This window comes from Delphinapterus leucas, chromosome 4 (assembly GCF_059928025.1).
Source record: "Delphinapterus leucas isolate spDelLeu-1000000601 "Yukka" chromosome 4, BTC_Dleu_Yukka2, whole genome shotgun sequence".
Lineage (NCBI taxonomy): Eukaryota > Metazoa > Chordata > Mammalia > Artiodactyla > Monodontidae > Delphinapterus > Delphinapterus leucas.
Window position 1 is genome coordinate 87,276,243 of NC_143132.1, and position 19,689 is coordinate 87,295,931.

At 44.7% G+C, this 19,689-nt stretch overlaps 1 protein-coding gene across 1 annotated transcript in view; it reads right to left on the reverse strand.

The window, feature by feature from the left end:
* USP13 (ubiquitin specific peptidase 13) overlaps nt 1-19,689 on the reverse strand; it is a 124,320-nt gene that overhangs the window by 48,685 nt on the left and 55,946 nt on the right. Inside the window, exons 7-10 of the mRNA XM_022571596.2 lie at nt 17,447-17,541; nt 15,742-15,929; nt 9,493-9,564; nt 9,046-9,139 (exon numbers count right to left, since the gene is read on the reverse strand). Of these exons, the coding sequence (XP_022427304.2) occupies nt 9,046-9,139; nt 9,493-9,564; nt 15,742-15,929; nt 17,447-17,541 (449 nt within the window). The remainder of the gene's footprint in view (nt 1-9,045; nt 9,140-9,492; nt 9,565-15,741; nt 15,930-17,446; nt 17,542-19,689) is intronic.

Sequence of the window (19,689 nt, forward strand, 5' to 3'; positions counted from 1 at the left end):
TTGACTTCCCCTGAAGGAAGTTAAAGGAGAGGAGAGGTCTACAGCATCTCCTGTCCCCTCGGCCCATGAGGGAACAGGAGAGAAAGTAAAGGAAATGGCTCTGCAACACCCCAGGCAACCACTGCAGAGCTGCCGGGCTCATGGAGCTCCCAGGAGCTTGCCCTCACCTGGAGAAGCGGAGGGAGGCTGCCTGCAGCTGCCAGGATGGGAAGAGCAAGGATAACTTTGGCTGACGAGGATGTGCGCCCTTCCTCGGGGGCTAAAAGGACAGAAGGCAGCCAGGCTCCCCTAGAAAGGACACTGCATAAGGTGATGGGAGGGCAGCTGAGGAGACTATGGCAGGAGCTGGGGGGGAGAGGGGGGGTTACAGAGGTCATCGGGGAGGGCATCAGGTAAAAGGTCCCTGTGGAGGTCCCTGAGGGGACAAGCAGGGGTGGAGGGCATCTGTGAAGAACCACTAATGTGCCCCCCACAAAAAGGCTGGCCATGATAGAAGACTCATGGCAGCCAAGAGGGAGCAAACGCACTAGCTCAGGCAAAGGCTCTGCCTTGTCTCCAATCCCCCCAACCCTTGATCCTTGACTCTGGAGGGGCCAGAGGGGGTGGGAGGAGGCAAAGAGGTGGAGCAAGGACAAACAAAGACCGGAGGATGCCGACGCCAACCCTTCTACACTGCTGGTTTCCAAGCCTCCCGAGCTTGGTAGCGGGAGAAGCTTTAAACTGGCTTTAACGTGAACTGGGCTTTTTTTTTTTTTTTTGCGGTACGCGGGCCTCTCACTGTTGTGGCCTCTCCCGTTGCGGAGCACAGGCTCCGGACGCACAGGCTCAGCGGCCATGGCTCACGGGCCCAGCCGCTCCGTGGCATGTGGGATCTTCGCGGACCGGGGCACGAACCCGTGTCCCCTGCATCGGCAGGCGGACTCTCAACCACTGCGCCACCAGGGAAGCCCTGAACTGGGCTTTTTAACGCTGTACTCTGCAGGAAATCCAGGCACTCTGCCTGAGATACTCCGAAGAGGCAGAGTGGAAGCTCCACATCACCTTTAAAGACAGAGGTGGGCTCAGGATAAAGCTGTTTCCACCTAATAATGGTGCTACATGTCACCTCGTTTAATACTCACAGTAACCCTATGAAGAAGGTTCTACCATCATCCTCATTTTGCAGCTAAGGAAACTGAGAACTGCAGAGAAGTGCCACAAAGGTCTGTCAACTGAAAGTGGTCTTACGACCAGATTATTACGCAGCCAGCAAAGAGGAGAACCAGAATGAACTCCAGACACCAGGTTCTGATCCCAATTCCAGGCTCTCGGCAGCAAAACCAGAGCGGCAGCTGTAGCACAGCACGCCTCAGTGAGACGAACCTCCCCTTGCCAATCAAGCAGAAGAAGTAACTCATGTGCTCTCTGCAAAGGTGCATCCACTTCTCAAAATCTCCACAGGCTCAGCTTCCAGGCCACCTCCCCCTCCTCTGAAGTCCAGAGAACTTGCTCTCTGGGCCATCACTGAGCATAGCACAACATGCCTTCTACTTCCTTTAACTTTCAGCCCGCTCTGGCCTGTCTCCTCAGCCTGACTGCAGTCCTTGGCAGGCAGAGGCCTTGTCTCACACTTCTTTGAGATCTGGACACCAGAGTCAATGCCCAGGGTCTAGAGGCCATGACAGGTGTGCACAATCACACAGTCAGATGTAACAGGTGATGGGAAAACTCCAACAGCTATCTCCCTGCCGCCACAGGGCAGCTCTACATGTAAAATCTCTCCAACACATGTGTTCTAAGCAACGTTTCTAATAAAACTCAGGTGAGTTTTCCTGTCCTGCTGAAAATATATCTGAGCTAGGCATCCAGCATTTCCCAACCACCTCCTTCATGTAGAACACATCGGGGGTTCTGCCCTCCAAGAGCTGACAGACAACGGCGGGGTGGGGGCATGATGAGAGACAACATGTATCTATAACAAACGTTAGGGAACACTGCAGAGGACTTGAAACAGTGCTGACAGCTCTGGGAGAAGAACTCCCCAAAGTGGCAGCATCTGAGGGCTTGGAACCTGTACATAAATGACCAGCTTACACACACACACGAGGCTTCAGATGTGCTTCTAGGGCTAAGTGAAGACCAATTTATATTTGATGATCAGCTTAACTACCCACACATACACCTCCCGAAAGGAATGTAAAAGTTTGTAACTTTCTCCAATCACAATGCCGATGTATATCTACATGGTATCAGTCAACACACGCATGCAAAAATAATGCCTTACATCTGCGTAATGACTAACACTTAGTCATTCATTCAACAGAAATTTACCGAGTGTTATAAAATGTCAGACACTATTCTAGGTACCTGGATGCATATTTACTAGGTGCTAGGCATAGTTCTGAACACTTTATACATGCGTCTTACTTAAATCACCCAACTTCATGAGGTGATTACTATTATTATTTTCTCCACTTGACAGATGAGGAAACTGAGGCAAAGAGGAGTTAAGTAACTGGCCCAGGATCACACAACTAGAGAAGTCAATCGCAGCCTCTCTTTATCCATCTGTCTTTCTCTTTCTCTTGTGTCCTAATACTGCTTGTTGCACACGTGTGCCTAGCTCTCACCTCTGATGTCCCTGAGTCCCTCTTACCAGTTGCTGAGAAGAGTAGACTGTCTGGACTCTGGGCAAGCCCTCTTCAAACCCACGCACCCCTGGGGCCAACATCACAGGCCAGGCCAGCAATGACATGTTCACTCGGGGCAGTGCAGAGACACCGCTTGGAATACACCTATTCGTGTTGTGCATTTCGGCTTAGGCACGCACATAAGCACACACTCACTGCCGGCTGCTGCTGGTGTTAATTCTAACAAGCTGTGCTTGGAACTTGAGGTGGCTGCCAGTCCCCCTCAAAGCAGCTGCTTGGAAAAGTTTACTAACTTGCTGAAAACAAATTCTGAAAAGCTGGTTGCTGCTCTGTGCCACCACGTGGTTGTACAGCTGGGAGGAGACGTTTCAATGGAGACCCTGGTGAAAACTCCTGAGACTCAGCCCCGCACTTGGACTGCAGCCCAGCCTCATTCATTCCCCTCCCATGCCTCTTCTCTCTCGGTGCCCATTTCAGTTGTTTTCCCTCAACTGACCTTGCTTAATCCCTGGTGCAACAGACAACCTATAGCTTGAGAATTGATGGTCACTGAGAAGTTATTTGAAAAGCTTCCTAACCGGAGAGATGCTGCCTCTCCCTCCCCACATCTCACGGCAGACCAGCTCCTGGCTCTCACAGCTGGGTTGGATTTATGTCAAACTCGGCCTCCCCACACTTAATGCCTAACCATCAGCTGACCCCTCTGTCTGCACCCACATCCCACACCTATTCTATCTCTGATTTCTGAGGGGAGGTCTCACTAATTCCCATGTTCAACTATTACTATGTTCGCTTCATGTCTGATAGAAAATCAGGCAATAAAAAAAATGAACCTGAATCTAACTAAGCTTCCAGATCTAACTTCCAGCTTGTAAGAAACACAAGCTAAACAATACCTCAAAGAAGCAATCATTAGAGCAATCCTGGAGCAAATGATCTGGCTCCTTCAACAAATCAATAGCTTGCAAAAAGAGGGGGACTCTGAAAAGATGTCTTTGATACTGCAAGGGAAAATCTGTATATGGGCTGGGTATTGGCTGATACATTTTGTTGTAACACTTTAAGCAACTTTCAACATGATATTAATGTTTAAAAAAAAAAGAAGGCATTCTAGTTACAGGTGCATACTGAATATTTACAGGGGAAAAGGATGATGCTTAGATTTTGTGTCAAAACACTGCGGGGAAAGGAGGGGAAGGGAAGGAGGAGGGAAGGGAAAAATTGAGTTCAGGAGGGACTGATGAAACCAGATTGGCAGTAATGGTGACTGCTGAAGCTACATGATGGTACATGGAGACTCATTATACTTTGCTCTCTACGTGTGTGCATATTTGCATATTTAAATAATTTTTTTAAAAAGGTCAGGCTCTAGAATAAGGCAGTTACTTCAAAGAAACCAAAAAGCCTAAATAAGAACCAAAAGGCATTCCCTGTCAGTCCAGTGGTTAAGACTTGGCGCTTTCACTGCCGTGGTCCGGGTTCAATCCCTAGTCAGGGAACTAAGATCCTGCAAGCCATACAGCACCGCCAAAATAAATAAACAAGAACCAAAGAAGTAAATCAAAGAAATAACATGTTTCCTGGTTGGCACTGGGTCAGTGTCATCACCTGAGTGTCCCCTACAGGCCCATCACCAAACAAGGCTAGAGAGATCAAACTGACCAAGAATCAGACCCGCCTTCAGGAAGCTCTCGCTCTTGCTGTGAGCTGCCCCTCGGACCCCAGAAGCAAAGGCTAGTCTTGACAACTAACTTTATAAGAGGGAGCCCCAGATAGTCTTCTAAATAGCACCCACCTAAGGAACCTGTCATAGTTCTAGGGTGCTGTACTTACTTTCTCCATCAGCAACTGCAAAACAGATCAGCTAAAATTGGAGAGAGGACTACCATGTTCAGAATCTTTCCCAAATGCTCACACAGGACTTTCTGTTTAACACTGCAACCAAGAAGGCAGCCAGCCAGTGTCCACTCATATGCCTCTGAGGCTAATGCTTTAATTAATAAACAAGCAGCAAGATGAGACTTTATATCACTTTAGAGCAACGGTTGTACAGATGCTTACATTATAAGATCACAGGAATGAAAAAAAATACATGCATCTCCGCCTTCCCCAAACACAGGTGTATGTCATCTGCTGATTTCAATTTTTAACCTTAAACCATAAACCTTGGACCAGTAATTCCTAACTCACGTCCAAACCCCAAATCTCCTAAGCTAAAGGAACAGAGGGTATTCCCCCAAGCTATTTTTCGTATTTCAAAAGATGAGTTAGAAATGTTACATTTGCCCAAAGTAGGAAAATGGAGGTTAGTGAAAACAAAGTTCTTATGTTTGGAGCTAAAATTACATCATCTGGAAGTAGAACCCTGGTTATATCATGTTGATTAAAAACTGAGACCAGCAATTCTGTGTCAAGGATTAGTTAGATGGGAAATTAAATGAACTGTCACTTAAGAAACAGTTTGTTCGGAATAAGAACTGTTAATAATGTGATATCTTCAGGAGGAGAAATAAATTATGGAGTATTCAGCATTAAACTGTGTGAAAGCACTGTCTTAGAATGCATAAAGATCAGGAATATTATTATTATTATTTTTGCGGTACACAGGCCTCTCACTGTTGTGGCCTCTCCCGTTGCGGAGCACAGGCTCTGGACGCGCAGGCTCAGCGGCCATGGCTCACGGGCCCAGCCACTCCGCGGCCTGTGGGATCTTCCTGGATCGGGGCACGAACCCGTGTCCCCTGCATTGGCAGGCAGACTCTCAACCACTGCGCCACCAGGGAAGCCCAGGAATATTATTTTTTGAAGAAGAAAAAGTGTCCTTTTATAATGAGGAGGTTTTAGCTACTATAGATGCAATTTAATTTTAAAAATCAATTCAACAAATTTATACAGAAATGGCAGTGCCCCCAAAAAACACTGCAAACCTTTTTATAGATGAAATATGTATTAAGCATGCATACATAAAAACTAGATTTCACCTTGGTCTTTAGCAGAGCAACTTAATATCCAGAAGTATATATTTTAGAAATGACCCAAGATGTGAGTAGCCCAAGTTACTGGGCTATCTAGTAATTCCACAAACTTTAAGCAACCCCTTTTTTTTTTTTTAACTTTTTATTTTATATTGGAGTATAGTTGATTAACAATGTTGTGTTACTTTCAGGTGTAGAGCAAAGTGATTCCGTTATACATATAAATGTACCTATTCTTTTTCAAATTCTTTTCCCATTTAGGTTGTTACATAATATTGAGCAGCATTCCCTGTGCTACACAGTAGGTCCTTGTTGGTTTTCCATATAGCAGTGTGTACATGTCAATCCCAAACTCCCAATCTATCCCTTCCCCCCAACCTTCCCCCCCATTTTGTAAATAAGTTCATTTGTATTTTTGTTTTTTTTTTTTTAGATTCTGCATGTAAGCAGATTATCATACTATATTTCACTTTCTCTGTCTGACTTACTTCACTCAGTATGACAATCTCTAGGTCCATCCATGTTGCTGCAAATGGCATCATTTCATTCTTTTTAATATAAGCAGCCCCTTTTGTCATCCACCTACCAGCATCTACACACTGAGGCACTGGGAGCCTGAAACAAGTACTGGAACAACTGTTAGAGAAGCAAGACAGTGCAGTGGTCAATACCGCACACACTCAGGGCCAGACTGCCTGGTGTAAACCCCAGCTCTCCCACTCCCTGGCTTTGTAACTTTAGGTTAGGATTCTGTGCATCCATTTCTGCATCAGTGAACATACAGGAAGGGCCTGGCCTTTTGTAAGCACTGTGAAATGCTAGTTATTGGTATCTCTGGTGGTGACCCTGTAAAAAAGCATTCCTGCCACATGACTCTGTGTTCTCTCCCCTCCACCACACATTCTTTCGTAATCTATCCTCTTCTTTGCTTCAGCACATCTTCTTTCATCTCTTGGAGCATTTCAGGCTCATCTACAAGATAAGACACAAACACCAGAGACCTAGGACAAGACCACCTGACCAAAGGACTCCTGAGACCTGAAAGAAGAAAGATTCTCACAAATTGGTTTCTCTGAAACCAAATGCCAGTGAAAATCCTGATGCCTCAGAAAGTAATTCTCTCCACTGTCAAGAGGAGTGGAGATTTTACAATGAATTACTTGCCTGTTCAAGTAACAGCTTGAAACTGGCACCTCCAGGGCCACAAAGAAAATCATACGGTCAACTCAAGCTCATTCTGAATGTTAAAGGGACCCAACTGATCCTGGCATGTCGGAGCAGGGAAAGGACTTTACAAATCATCTAGATCAAGGGTCACATACCCAAATACCCAGCGTACCAGCCAGGTCACAAATCACAAAGGGACTGGGGCCAGCTGGGGACAGTGTGTCCTGTATGAAGGGAGAGCTGCTACTCATCTCCAGCCACTGCTGTCACGGGCCTGGGACTGCCAGAGGCTCTGAGTGTTTAAAAGAAGCTGGAAAGTCAGATTCTGGGGAGGGGGGGAGGTGCAAGCAAAACACACCTGCAAGACAGATATGGTCCAAGTGCTGCCGGGTTTCACACCTTGAACCAGACAGGGCAGGGCAAGCCTCAGACCCCTGGAGATCACACAGCTACCACGCTAATCTAATGGTGGGGAGGGGACTAGGGTCCCCAGCTGTTCACAGACTCAATAAAGAATATGACTTATATAAGAACTACTTTTTTTCTAATGTAAAAGGATATTGTGATATTAAAACCAAATTTTCCTTCCAAACACTGCTAAATTGATGAGTTTTCATTTCCCATTTTCTCAAATGAGGAGATTCCAAAAGCACAACGATCCTGTACTGTACACAGATTTTATTTACATTAGAGAGGGGACCTTCACACTTGCACTATTCACAACCGCCAGCAAGACCAATCTTCCATTTGATGGTTGAGACTGAAAGGTTACGGGGCTTGCCCCCAGTCTCCAGATCCCTCGCAAAGGCAGGAGAGGAAGCCAGGCTCCCGAGTCCCAATTAGTCTCCGTCTCCTCCACCAGGGCAGGTGGACTCTGCCCCAAGAGTGGCCCAAGAAGTGACAGGGATGCACACCCAGGATAAATGTGATCAAAAACAACATTTGGGGCCAAGTTTTTTCACCATCACCTCTTCAAAGTTCCACAGGAGCTCAGAGGTAGAAGAAGCCTGGATAACCTGATAGCCCAGACCACCTCAACTGCATCCCAACTGGGGGTCTTCCTGTCTGGCGTGGATAAGGGACTCATGGTTGCAATGCTGGATAACAATGCCACTGGAGGACTTAGGTTTGCCTGGCCATGACACTCTGATCTCCAGGCCTGGCCCTCAGAATGTCTACATCCCTCTCCACCCTCTCACAACCCACTTCCCTCTCCCCACCCCCAGACACTGCCTCTGTATGTTCCCTTCCTAGTCTCTCTTCTCCTGTTGGCTCCATTTCCCCAACTAATTGGCTTCCTGATGAAAAAGAACTTATTCCCTTTCGATTCTTGCTCTCAGTCTGCAGGCATTAGTCAAGGATGACTGACTTAAGCTGGGAGCACAGAGGTCACACACTTGAGACACAGAACTGAAAGAACTTGCCCACTAAGTCAAGACAAGGTACCCTGGAGGCAGAGCAGGGGCTGGGGAAGCGGGGCCTGCATTCCACCCAGGATGACTGCAGCTGTGGGAGGCAAGACCGCCAAATACAGCTGTGTAAGCTGCGCACTGCACAACTCCAAGGGCACCACTCCAAGAGGCCAGGCTGCGAGTGGCGCCATCTGGAGTTGCCTTAACAGAGCAGCCCAGGGAGGGGTCAGTGGCCCAACCTGCAGGCACATGGAAATGGGGGTCTGGCTATTAGGAGATGAAGCACATCTTTCAATGAGTCAAGTAATAGTGACTGAATGGCCAACTGAGTTTCCTATAATGGAGTGTGCTTACAAACTCCCTGGCAGCTTAGTTAAAATAAGGACTGCCCAGCCCTCCCCAGAAATTCAGAATCCTCAGCTCTAGGGGCGGGACAGGAATATGTGTGTTGTTTTTTTAACAACCAGCCTCTTGAGAAACCCTAGCAAACAGAGTTGAGGCTTAGGAGAACAAACACTACAAGGGCCAAGATTGGGTTACCGAGGGGAAAATGTTTATATTTTTATATGTTTATTCCTTCCATTCCAGCACTACTTTATGAATAATGTTATTTCTAAAGACCATTAATGATGGCAATCACATATAATCCATGAAGCAAATGCCACCAGAAACCCCAACCCTGGCTATTCTTTACCACGATTTTTAAGAGCAGACAGATACCCTAGACCCTAAAATGAAAGAGCTATTTTGACAGCTTGCTAAATTGATGGCCACCATTCGCCAAATCATAGGAAATCCATGCTCTTGCTGAGAAGGTTCCTCTTTCCAACATTTCAGTGTGGCAAATACCCAGACACATACCTTGGGCTCCTCCTTCATCACCTGTTCAATGAGCTCGGATTTCATGGGAGGTTTTGAATACTGGCCTGAGAGAAGGCCGTGTCCTAACTTAGTCCTGGACAGGAGGGAGAAACAGACAAAAAGGTTATTGCTGTTTCCCCTCAGAGATATTAAAATTACCTACAAATTTCAATAAGTACAGCTGCTTTTAGGTGGAACACTGTATCTCAATTACTCACAAATAACTTATCTGTTTGATTCTGCTTCATACTGATTCCATTTTCAACTTTTCTCAGTACTTTACAATTTTACTGATTTTTTTCTTTTTACAAAAGCAACACATGCTTATTTCAGAATACTTTTAAAAATACAGACAATAAAGAAGAGAATTGCCTTTAATTCTGCAACCCAGAGAAAACCACTATGAACACTATATCAGATACTTAAAAATTACAACAGGGCACTTACATCTGTGTGTTGAAATCTTGTGTTGGATCTAAAGGAGAGTAGTCAAATATTCTTGGAAGATTTCCTACATACCTAGAAAATGAAAAGCAACGGTCAAAACATAGGAACTGAGAGATGAACAGAACCCAAATAAGCTATCATCCTAGCTAAGACCTTCTTGCCTTTCTGTCAACACTAAATCACCCACTTGAAGAGAATTTTTTCCTGAGCTCCTACCTCTGCAGTCATATTCATGGGCCTCCCTAAAAGGTTTATGCTTCTATCAATGGGTCTCAACCCCAGGTACGAGTTAGAATCCCCTAAAGAGTTTCTAGAAAAAATACGAAAGCCAGAGCCACCCCCAGATGTTCTGATTTCACTGCCTGAGGCTAAGGCCTGGGATTTGGAATCTTTTACAAGTTCCCCAAGTGAGTCTAACATGTAGTCAGAGTCAAGGACCACTGGCTTACACCATCTCAACTACCTTCCCCAAAATGAAAGGTAAGGTTAGGAATTGTTCTGGTGGCGTCAAAATGAATAATGACAGCAGTAACAACTACCGTTTCTGAAGCGTTTCCTAAACTGCCTGATTAAGACTTCATTACAACCATATGAGGAAGGGATTATTGTCGTTACCTCATTTTGAGAGATGAGAAATCAGGGTGCAAATGCATTAGGTACCTTGCAAAATCACCCAAGAGGGAGTGATGAAGCCCAGAATAGACCCAGGCAGCCTGGCGCCCAAGCTGTGCCCTGAACCTCGCTGCCAGATGTACCTGCCCTATCCACAGTCCCTTGTGCAGCCCACAAGCCCTCCTTCTGACCAGTTTACCTGACAAAGCAGTCTAACTGTAACCATCCATCTCTCATCTCAACACACAATCATTTCTTTTTTTTTAAATTTTCCTCCAAACGTGTCAAAAATATATTTTCCTGTATTAGTTGACATATCTGTCAGTCTGTCTACAGAGCAATCTTCAAAATTAAGTAGACGAACAAACTAATATCTTTTTCATTGAACAAGCATGTTTTTCAAGAGAAAGCATATAAGTGAATTCATTACATTTAAATAATTATACATAGATTGGGAATTATTTTAGTTTTAATTTTTTTAATATCTTTATTGGAGTATAATTGCTTTATAACGTAGTGAATCAGCTATAGTTATACATATGTCCCCACATCCCCTCCCTCTTGCGTCTCCCTCCCACCCCTCCCTATCCCACCCCTCTAGGTGGTCACAGAGCACCGAGCTGAACTCCCTGTGCTATGTGGCTGCTTCCCACTAGCTATCTATTTTACATTTGGTAGTGTATATATGTCCATGCCACTCTCTCACTTCGTCCCAGCTTACCCTTCCCCCTCCCCGTGTCCTCAAGTCCATTCTCTACATCTGCTGCGTCTTTATTCCTGTCCTGCCCCTAGGTTCTTCAGAATCATTTTTTTTTTTTAGATTCCATATATATGTCAACACACAATCATTTCTTTCACTTCTTAAGTTCATTTCCTATTTCACACCCCCTGCTTTGTGCTGTTCACCTTTCCCTCTTGAGGCTTGGACTCTCTGAGCCTGACAGCTCTACGAAGAAGCATCCAGAAGCAGATCCCTCTCCCTGTCCTTTCCTGCACCCTGCCCTGCCTGCTTCTCCGACCTCATTCCCACCCCTCTCTCCCAGACCACAGCGCCCCAGCTATTTCCCCTTCTTGCTGCCCAGGGCACACCAAGCTCGCTCCTGCTTCAGGGTCATGCCATCCTGCTGTCTCTTTCCTGGAACGCTCTCTCTACGGATCCTTGCTCCCTTTCATGTTCCATATCACCTGAGCCTGGCTTACTTTCTTCTTGGCATGAATCACTATTTGCAACTATACAATTTATTTATGTTCTTGTTTATTATCTATCTTTCTAGAGATCACATACTAGAATATAATCTCCATGAAGGCAGAGACTTTAAATGACTGCATCTCCAGCACTAGAACAGCATCTAACATGTAAAAGGCACTCGATAAATATGTGTTGAATGAAGATATTCATATCATTTAATCACACAACCAATTTTCATAACTGACTACCTAATGACCCAACAGAACAGGCATTACTGCAGTAAAGTCTTGGCAGAGAACCAGGATACACTACAGTTAGTAATGACCTCTAATTAGATCCCTGAAATACTAGAAACTTCTAGGCACCTGCTGATTACAAACTCGGAATTTGTATCCAAGGTTATGTACCAACATAAAAATTAACAGAGCACACGTCTCTGGAATAGTCCCATTCAAATGACTTTTGGTTGTATCACTAGAACAACAATTCCATTTAGAAATTTTCAATGGACCAAAAGCCAAATAATAGATAAACCAAACTATATTCAGAGTCAGAGGTTGCACTGAAGAATTCTTAATTAATATACAACATGATAAACATTACAAACATTAGCTCTCTTACAATCCAGTCTTTATCATATCTCAAAACCTGACAAGACAAAAAAAAATCCACTGGTAAGATGAACATTAGTGAAAAGCTTACGCTTTCCGGCAAGGTTGATGGAGAAGAATAAAGTTAAAGGGGGTAATAAATCTTTGATGTCAGAAAAGTCCATTTTGCTAGTAATTTATATTCCTTTTCTAATCAATGAGGAATATCCTCTATTACAACAAAATTAAATTAAAAGGCAGCAGTAGGGGTTTCCCTGCAGTAATTAAGAATCCACCTGCCAATGCAGGGGACAGGGGTTCAAGCCCTGGTCCAGGAAGATCCTACATGCCGCAGAGCAACTAAGCCCGTGCGCCACAACTACTGAGCCTGCGCTCTAGAGCCCGCAAGCCACAACTACTGAAGCCCTCGTGCCTAGAGCCCATGCTCTGCAACAGAGAAGCCACCACAATGAGAAGCTTATGCACGGCCAACAAAGAGTAGCCGCCATTCGCTGCAACTAGAGAAGGCCCACGCGCAGCAACGACTACCCAACGCAACCAAAATTTAAAAATAAATAAATAAAATTTTTAAATTTCAAAAATTTTTAAAAGGCAGCAGTAATGCTGGATAATTTTCAAAGTATCAATACTTACATCTTCAATTTGTAATCTAGTGGTTTTCAAAGCAAAAAACAGTTTTGCTACCTGACAATCCATCTTTGTTGTCATTCAATTCATACACCAGTTTATTTAGATTTTGCTCCTCATCGGAATTATTTTGAAATGTAAACTGGGTTCAAGTGGCAGGCAGGGTATCAAGGAGTCCAGCTGATGTTCCCGAATTACACCATGGTTGTGCATAAGTCATTTAATCTTTCTGTGAGTCACTCTTTCTACTTACAAAATGGAGACACCAGTCCTGGACGTAACTCCACTGAGTTAGTCCCACTGGGGAAAAAGGAGTTTGAAAAGCAAGTACTTCAACCCAGTGATATTTGGTAAAAGAACCAAAAGACCGAGGACAAGTATGAAAAATAAGTTGCTCATGTTCTAATATATACAGTAAATGTTTAGGAAATAGAATACAAAATGTTAGATACTACAAAATTCTACAACCCTTGAAACGAGACCAGGTGAGAGATTCAAATCTTAATTCCAAATTATAGACATGAGGTACATTTTTTTTTTGCGGTACGCGGGCCTCTCACTGTTGTGGCCTCTCCCATTGCGGAGCACAGGCTCCGGACGCGCAGGCTCAGCGGCCATGGCTCACAGGCCCAGCCACTCCACGGCATGTGGGACCTTCCCAGACCGGGGCACAAACCCGTGTCCCCTGCATCAGCAGGTGGACTTTCAACCACTGCGCCACCTGGGAAGCCCTGAGGTACATTTTTTCATTGAAGAAAAAATTCAGAAAGTTAATTGTTCATCAAACTTTGAAGTGTAGAAAATATTTTCAAAAACTGTAGGCTGTAAAGCACTAAAAATGTTGTTGAGCTTTTTAACAAAAGAATATAAGTGTCTTCCATTCTAGTTTAAAAGAAATAATAAGTATACAACACCTACAATAAGGACTTTCCCTCAATAGTTAAAAAAAAAAATCTTGGAGCATGAGACAGATAAGATGAAGCTACACTGTTTCCAAATCAAATGATAAAACAGGTATGAGACATGGGTAAGAATTTATAAAAATAATACAATGCATGATGCGTATCTCTGAAAAGGTTTTCGCATCTCAGAGCTTCAAACTTGCTCCTCCTTTTCTCCAAAACCCTGTCTACACTCCCCCTGCACATCAGTCAAGGTGAGTATCCCTTTGTGTGTCCCTTCTTCAAAGAGATCCTCCCTGACCACCTCCTTCCCTTTTCCCTCATGGAATTTACCATATTTTTAACCATGCAGTTGTTCTTATGATTACAGATATTCTTCAGCAAAGGATGGGGTTACAGCCCAATAAACCCATCATAAGTTGATGATATCGTCCATTGAAAATGCATTTACAATACCTAACCTATCAAACATTGAAGCTTAGTCTAGCCCACCTTAACCATGCTCAGAACACTTACATTAGCCTACAGTTGGGCAAAATCATCTAGCACAAAGTCTATTCGATAATAAAGTGTTGACTATCCAATCTAGTTTATTGAATACTGTACTGAAAGTGAAAAACAGAAAGGCTGTCTGGGTACAGAATGGTTGTAGGCATATCAGTTGTTTACCCTCAGGGTCGCGTGCCCGCCTGGGAGCTATGGCTGCTGCCCTGCCCAGCATCACAGGAGGGTATGTACCTCCTGTCACTAGCCCAGAAAAAGAGCAAAATTCAAAATTCGAAGTACAGTTTCTACTGAACACATATCACTTTTGCACCATCTTGAAGTCAAAAGATCTTAAGTCGAATCATCACAAGTTGGGGACGGTCTACATTTATTTAATGTCTGTTTCCCCAACTGGAGCTGGGCACCAGGTCCTTTTGTTTACCACTGAACCCCCCATACCCAGCACACTGCTGAGCAGAGCAGAACCCGCTCTTTATTGGCTGGATGGAAAAAATTAAAACCTGACATGGAAAACCGACCATAAATTTCCAAAGCCAGGAACAGTATGAAGAGGCAAGACTTCAAATACCAAGAGAGGAAGGAAAAGGACCTCTGATATACTTTTATTAACTACCTTTAAAATCATTAGCATTCAACTCCACGTGGGTTAAAAATTGCCCTGTGCTGTCCCTAGCATGCTATCTGCCCGTCATTCTGTCTTAGCACATGTGTGTGCTCTTCCATACTTGAACCAAGGTCGAATCCTACCTGCTCTGGGAAACACTAGAGATTATTTCCTAAACTGAGGCAGTGGCTGCCCATGAGCTGCAGCTACCAGTCTCTGTGGCTCCCTGTCCTAAGCACAGTCGAAGGAAGAAAAGGGCCAGAGACACAGCCCCTCTGCCCCTCAAGCAAGGAAGGAAGCAGGCAGCCTGAACATGTACAGGTGGGAAGCACCCTAAATCAGTGCCTCCCAATTCCTTGTGGTGAAGGGCCAGCTAGTTTGTTGATTTCAACTCATATAGATGATACCTTTAAAAATACAATAAAAATAAATTATAGTTGACCCCTGAACAACACGGGAGTCAGGGGCACCAACCCTCGGCACAATCGGAATTCCACGCATAACTTTAGTCAGCCCTTTGGATTCACAGTTCCTCCTTATCCATGGTTTCAACCAACCGCAGATCCTGTAGTACGGTAGTACGTATTTATTGAAAAAATCCACATATAAGTGGACGCATGCAGTTCACACCCATGTTGTTCAAGGGTCAACTGTACTGAAAAAATGAAATGCCACTTATAAAAAACGGCAACGTCAAAGGCCTACCACAATTTCTGAATGCTCACTCTCAATTTCCATACCTGTCTCATTTCGGATCCACATCCAGCAGTCCAAGGACCAGCACCATCTATGTACCACATTTTGAGTAGCAAAAAAAGAAAAGCTTAAATCCTCTTAGAAGCTCCACTCACTCACCACTGACCAACCAGATCACTGAACCTCTCCTAGCGCATCTATAGGAAGAGATGTGGCAGTTTTGCTGTGAAGCTTAATGATTATTACTTTCTTGGCATAGAGGGTATTGGTCTAAAATTGGAAGCCATTATTAATATGACAAATCCCTGTAGGAGGTTTTTCAGTTTACAAAGCTCTTCTTATCTCACCTGATCCCCATAACACTTGACAAGTGTTCTCACCCAGCTTCATGCGGGAAGTCACAGCACAGATGGTGAAGGGCTTCCTCAGCACACACTACCTGACTGGACGCGGAGGGGATGCAGGGCAGGCTGTGCACCCTGGTCTACACGGGACACTTACGCTCTCTGGAATTCCGGGATGCTGAAGATGGCCTGCATCACAGAACTGAGATAGCAACTGTTGCCCAGGTTCTTGAGACCCGTGTATCCGGGGCCGTACATGGGCTTCAGCTTCGTCCCCGTCTCCTGGATCACCTCCCACTCGCTGATCCGCGGCTTGCTATCATTGTCCTGGAGGCCGTTCTCTGTCTGGGGCAACGTCATTGAAGAAATACAACTTTAACAATGATTATCATTCAAACATCATGCCCCACCAATTATTTCTAACAGCAATAGATGTTTCTGCCGTTCTTCCCCAGTTAAACAGAGAAATAAACAACCTCATTAAAAAAGACTGACGTGGTGATGGTTACACAAGACAAATGAACTTAATGCCACAGAATTGTACACTTAAAAAATGGTTAAAACAGTAAATTTTACATTAGGTGTATCTCTCCACAATTTAAAAAAAACCCACATTTAAAAGATTTTAAAATAAAAGAGACAGAGACTGGGAGGAAAGGTGATAGGAGGAGGAAGAAGACAAATAGGAATCAAAAAAAAAGAAGCAAGTAGAATAATCTCAAGGGCAGATACAATGCAACCCAGCAAACAAAAAGCAAGGCAGTTGGAGAAGAAAGTGGAATAAAACCATGGGGTTCGGGAGAAGCTCGACATGGGAGGGAGGTTTAAAGAAGAGCACAGAAAACAAATTAAAAAGTGACATGAGTGGGCTTCCCTGGTGGCGCAGTGGTTGAGAGTCCGCCTGCCGATGCAGGGGACACGGGTTCGTGCCCCGGTCCGGGAGGATCCCACATGCCGTGGAGCGGCTGGGCCCATGAGCCATGGCCGCTGAGCCTGCGCGTCCGGAGCCTGTGCTCCGCAACAGGAGAGGCCATAACCGTGAGAGGCCCACGTACCGCAAAAAAAAAAAAAAAAAAAAAAGGGCTTCCCTGGTGGCGCAGTGGTTGAGGGTCCGCTTGCGATGGGGGGGACGCGGGTTCGGGCCCGGTCCAGGAGGATCCCACGTGGCGCGGAGCGGCTGGGCCCGTGAGCCGTGGCCGCTGAGCCTGCGCGTCTGGAGCCTGTGCTCCGCAACGGGAGAGGCCACAACAGTGAGAGGCCCGCGTACCGAAAAAAAAGTGACATGAGTGAGAAAGAGGAGTTAGAGAGGAGAACATGAGGAGAGGGAGAACACATGAGCTAAAGCAAAACACGCACAGTTAACCAGCTCCTCATAGGGACAAATATTACACAGTCACAATACCAGCCTGAAAACACAATATGAAATAAGGCAAAGCGTTTCCATCAACAATAATCTGTTGGCTTATTCTTTCCACCCCTGCCCCAGGAGCTCTGCTTCCCTTCCTGTAATCAATTAAAGTGATGTTGGTCACAGATGATTTTAAAGGTCATCTCCCTGTACCTTCTCCCTTTAGTGAACAAAGAGTGATTCACGCAACTCTCCATCAAAGGAGACAGGAATTTTGCAAGTAAACTCCAACTAAAACAAAATGGTACTGGATGAGGTGCCATTTTTACTATAAAATAAAAATTAAAAATCTAAGCTGATAACCAAAACAAAATACTAATTAAGTTAAAGAAGTAAATGCAAACATTAAAACATAAAACCTAGAAAATTAAGATTTGTGTGATAGGAATTATATAAATAAACCAAACAGTTTCCCCGCAAAGTGGGAATAGAGACAAAAGGAGACCTTTCTTACCCCATGCATATGAAGCATATCAATTCCAAAATGCGCTAAGTGCTTGGCCAAATGAGGATCCAAAACAGGTTCCTCTTCTTGGAAAGAATAAACATCTAGAAGGTGAAGAGAATAAGCACTGAGATCTGTAATCAAGTCATTCAATAATCAACACATATTTACCGAGCTCCTACTATGCCCTGGGCTTGGGATATAGCAATGAACAAAACAAAAATCTCTTGTGAGTTTCAACTGGGGGGGAAGACAGATGATAAAAAATAAGCATAATAAATAGGTATTTTGTAAACATACCCATAATATCAATTCTTTTGACATTTCATAAAGTAATTTTAAAAAGGTTTCTGAAACAAGAAAAAAAGAACAGTGTCTAAAGTTTTAAAATTAGACAAATACAAATGCCTAACACGGATTGTTCTAACCCGAACCCCAGTGGCATAGATATAAGTTCGGGAGGAGGGAAGGGTGATGGAGGAAACAGCCACGCCGTCTGCCCATGCAGGGAGAACCTGTGAGGAACAGAGACACACAGGCCCTCGGGGCTGCCAAATGGCTGGACCGCAGTGTGAGGTCCAGGACAAAACAAAATTCTGCCTGTGGAACCCTCTATAGTCTCTCTGGTAGTCCCAGACCTACCACCTCACGACCCTCCACCTCCGCCTGCCCCCTCATCCCCTCTTCCCTCTTCAGTGTCCACACCCCACAGAGCTGGTGAGGGATCTGTGAAGACTGCTGTGCTTCCCAAATGCGTCCACCCTACAGCACACAGAAGAAGATGATGATGCATTTAGCGCAGTGGGGTAGCTCAGGAGGCTCCACCCGCCCCAGGACCTGAGGGATCAGCATGTTGGCCTCGTCCGTAACCCACTCACGGCACACCGGTGTTGGGAAGCTGTGTGTTTGGGGGTGGCAGGGGAGGGTTCTCTCCTCAGGACCCTCAATATCCCCCCTGACAACGTAAGACTTTAGATCGCACCTGGCTTCTTGCGGTATGATTCAAAGCAGCAGCATTACCTGGGAGCTTGTGAGAAATGCAGAATCTCGGGCCCAACCCCAAACCAACTGAATGAGAATCTGCCTTTTAACAAGATCTCCACGTGCACAGCAAAGTCTGAGAAGCACTGCCTAGCGTTTTTTTTTTTTTAAATATTTATTTATTGATTGATTGCTGTGTTGGGTCTTCATTTCTGTGCGAGGGCTTTCTCTAGTTGCGGCAAGTGGGGGCCACTCTTCATCGCGGTGTGCGGGCCTCTCACTATCACGGCCTCTCTTGTTGTGGAGCACAGGCTCCAGACGCACAGGCTCAGTAATTGTGGCTCACGGGCCCAGTTGCTCCGCAGCATGTGGGATCTTCCCAGACCAGGGCTTGAACCCGTGTCCCCTGCACTGGCAGGCAGGCTCTCAACCATTGCGCCACCGGGGAAGCCCTGCCTAGCGTTTTCAAAAGCTATCCAAACTGCTGCCTTATCTGTCGTCATAGGGCAGTGCAATGCAGTAGAGGGAAACATTTTCAGGCCCATTTTGCATGTAAGGAAACGAGGGTTAGAAAAGTTAAATCATTTGCCTCAAACCCCTCACGTGGCCCAGAACCCAGGTATTCTGACTCGAGGCCCAGTCCTTTTTCCTCTGCACTAGACTATTTCCTCAGATCTCTCAGGAGACCAAGAGGCTCAGTGAAGCACCATCCTAGGCCCTTAACAGGAATGGAGAGTCAAAAACCACAATTTCTTCACTTCTAAATTTGAAAAACAAAATCTGAAAATAGATATAAAGATATTATTCTTTAGGACAGTAAAAGATAGACTGTTCAAGGAGTTTCTTGCTCTTTGGAACAATACCAGGAGTAGAACAAAAAGTAATATATATAAAAACTATGGTGACCCTCTGACCCAAACCCAGATACACAGAGACTCACTGCCACCCCAAAAAAGCCACTCTTTCTATTATTAATAGATTAAACATTGTATAGCTTTCTCTTCTATCCCTCTTCCCTTAGGGGCCCATTTTAACTTGTGAATAGCAGCCTTCAACTATATTCCTTTTTTAAATATAATTCAGTGCTCTCAAAAGCAAAAACAAAAGACAAAATCCCCAGCCCAATTAAGAAAAAATTTCCAAAAAGTTTAAATATAAAAAAAAAAAATCTTTGAACGAATAACTTAAAACAAATACATCAACGATATTTTTAATCTATGACACATGACACCAAAATACCACTCAAATATTGGCTGGAAGGTGAAAATGAC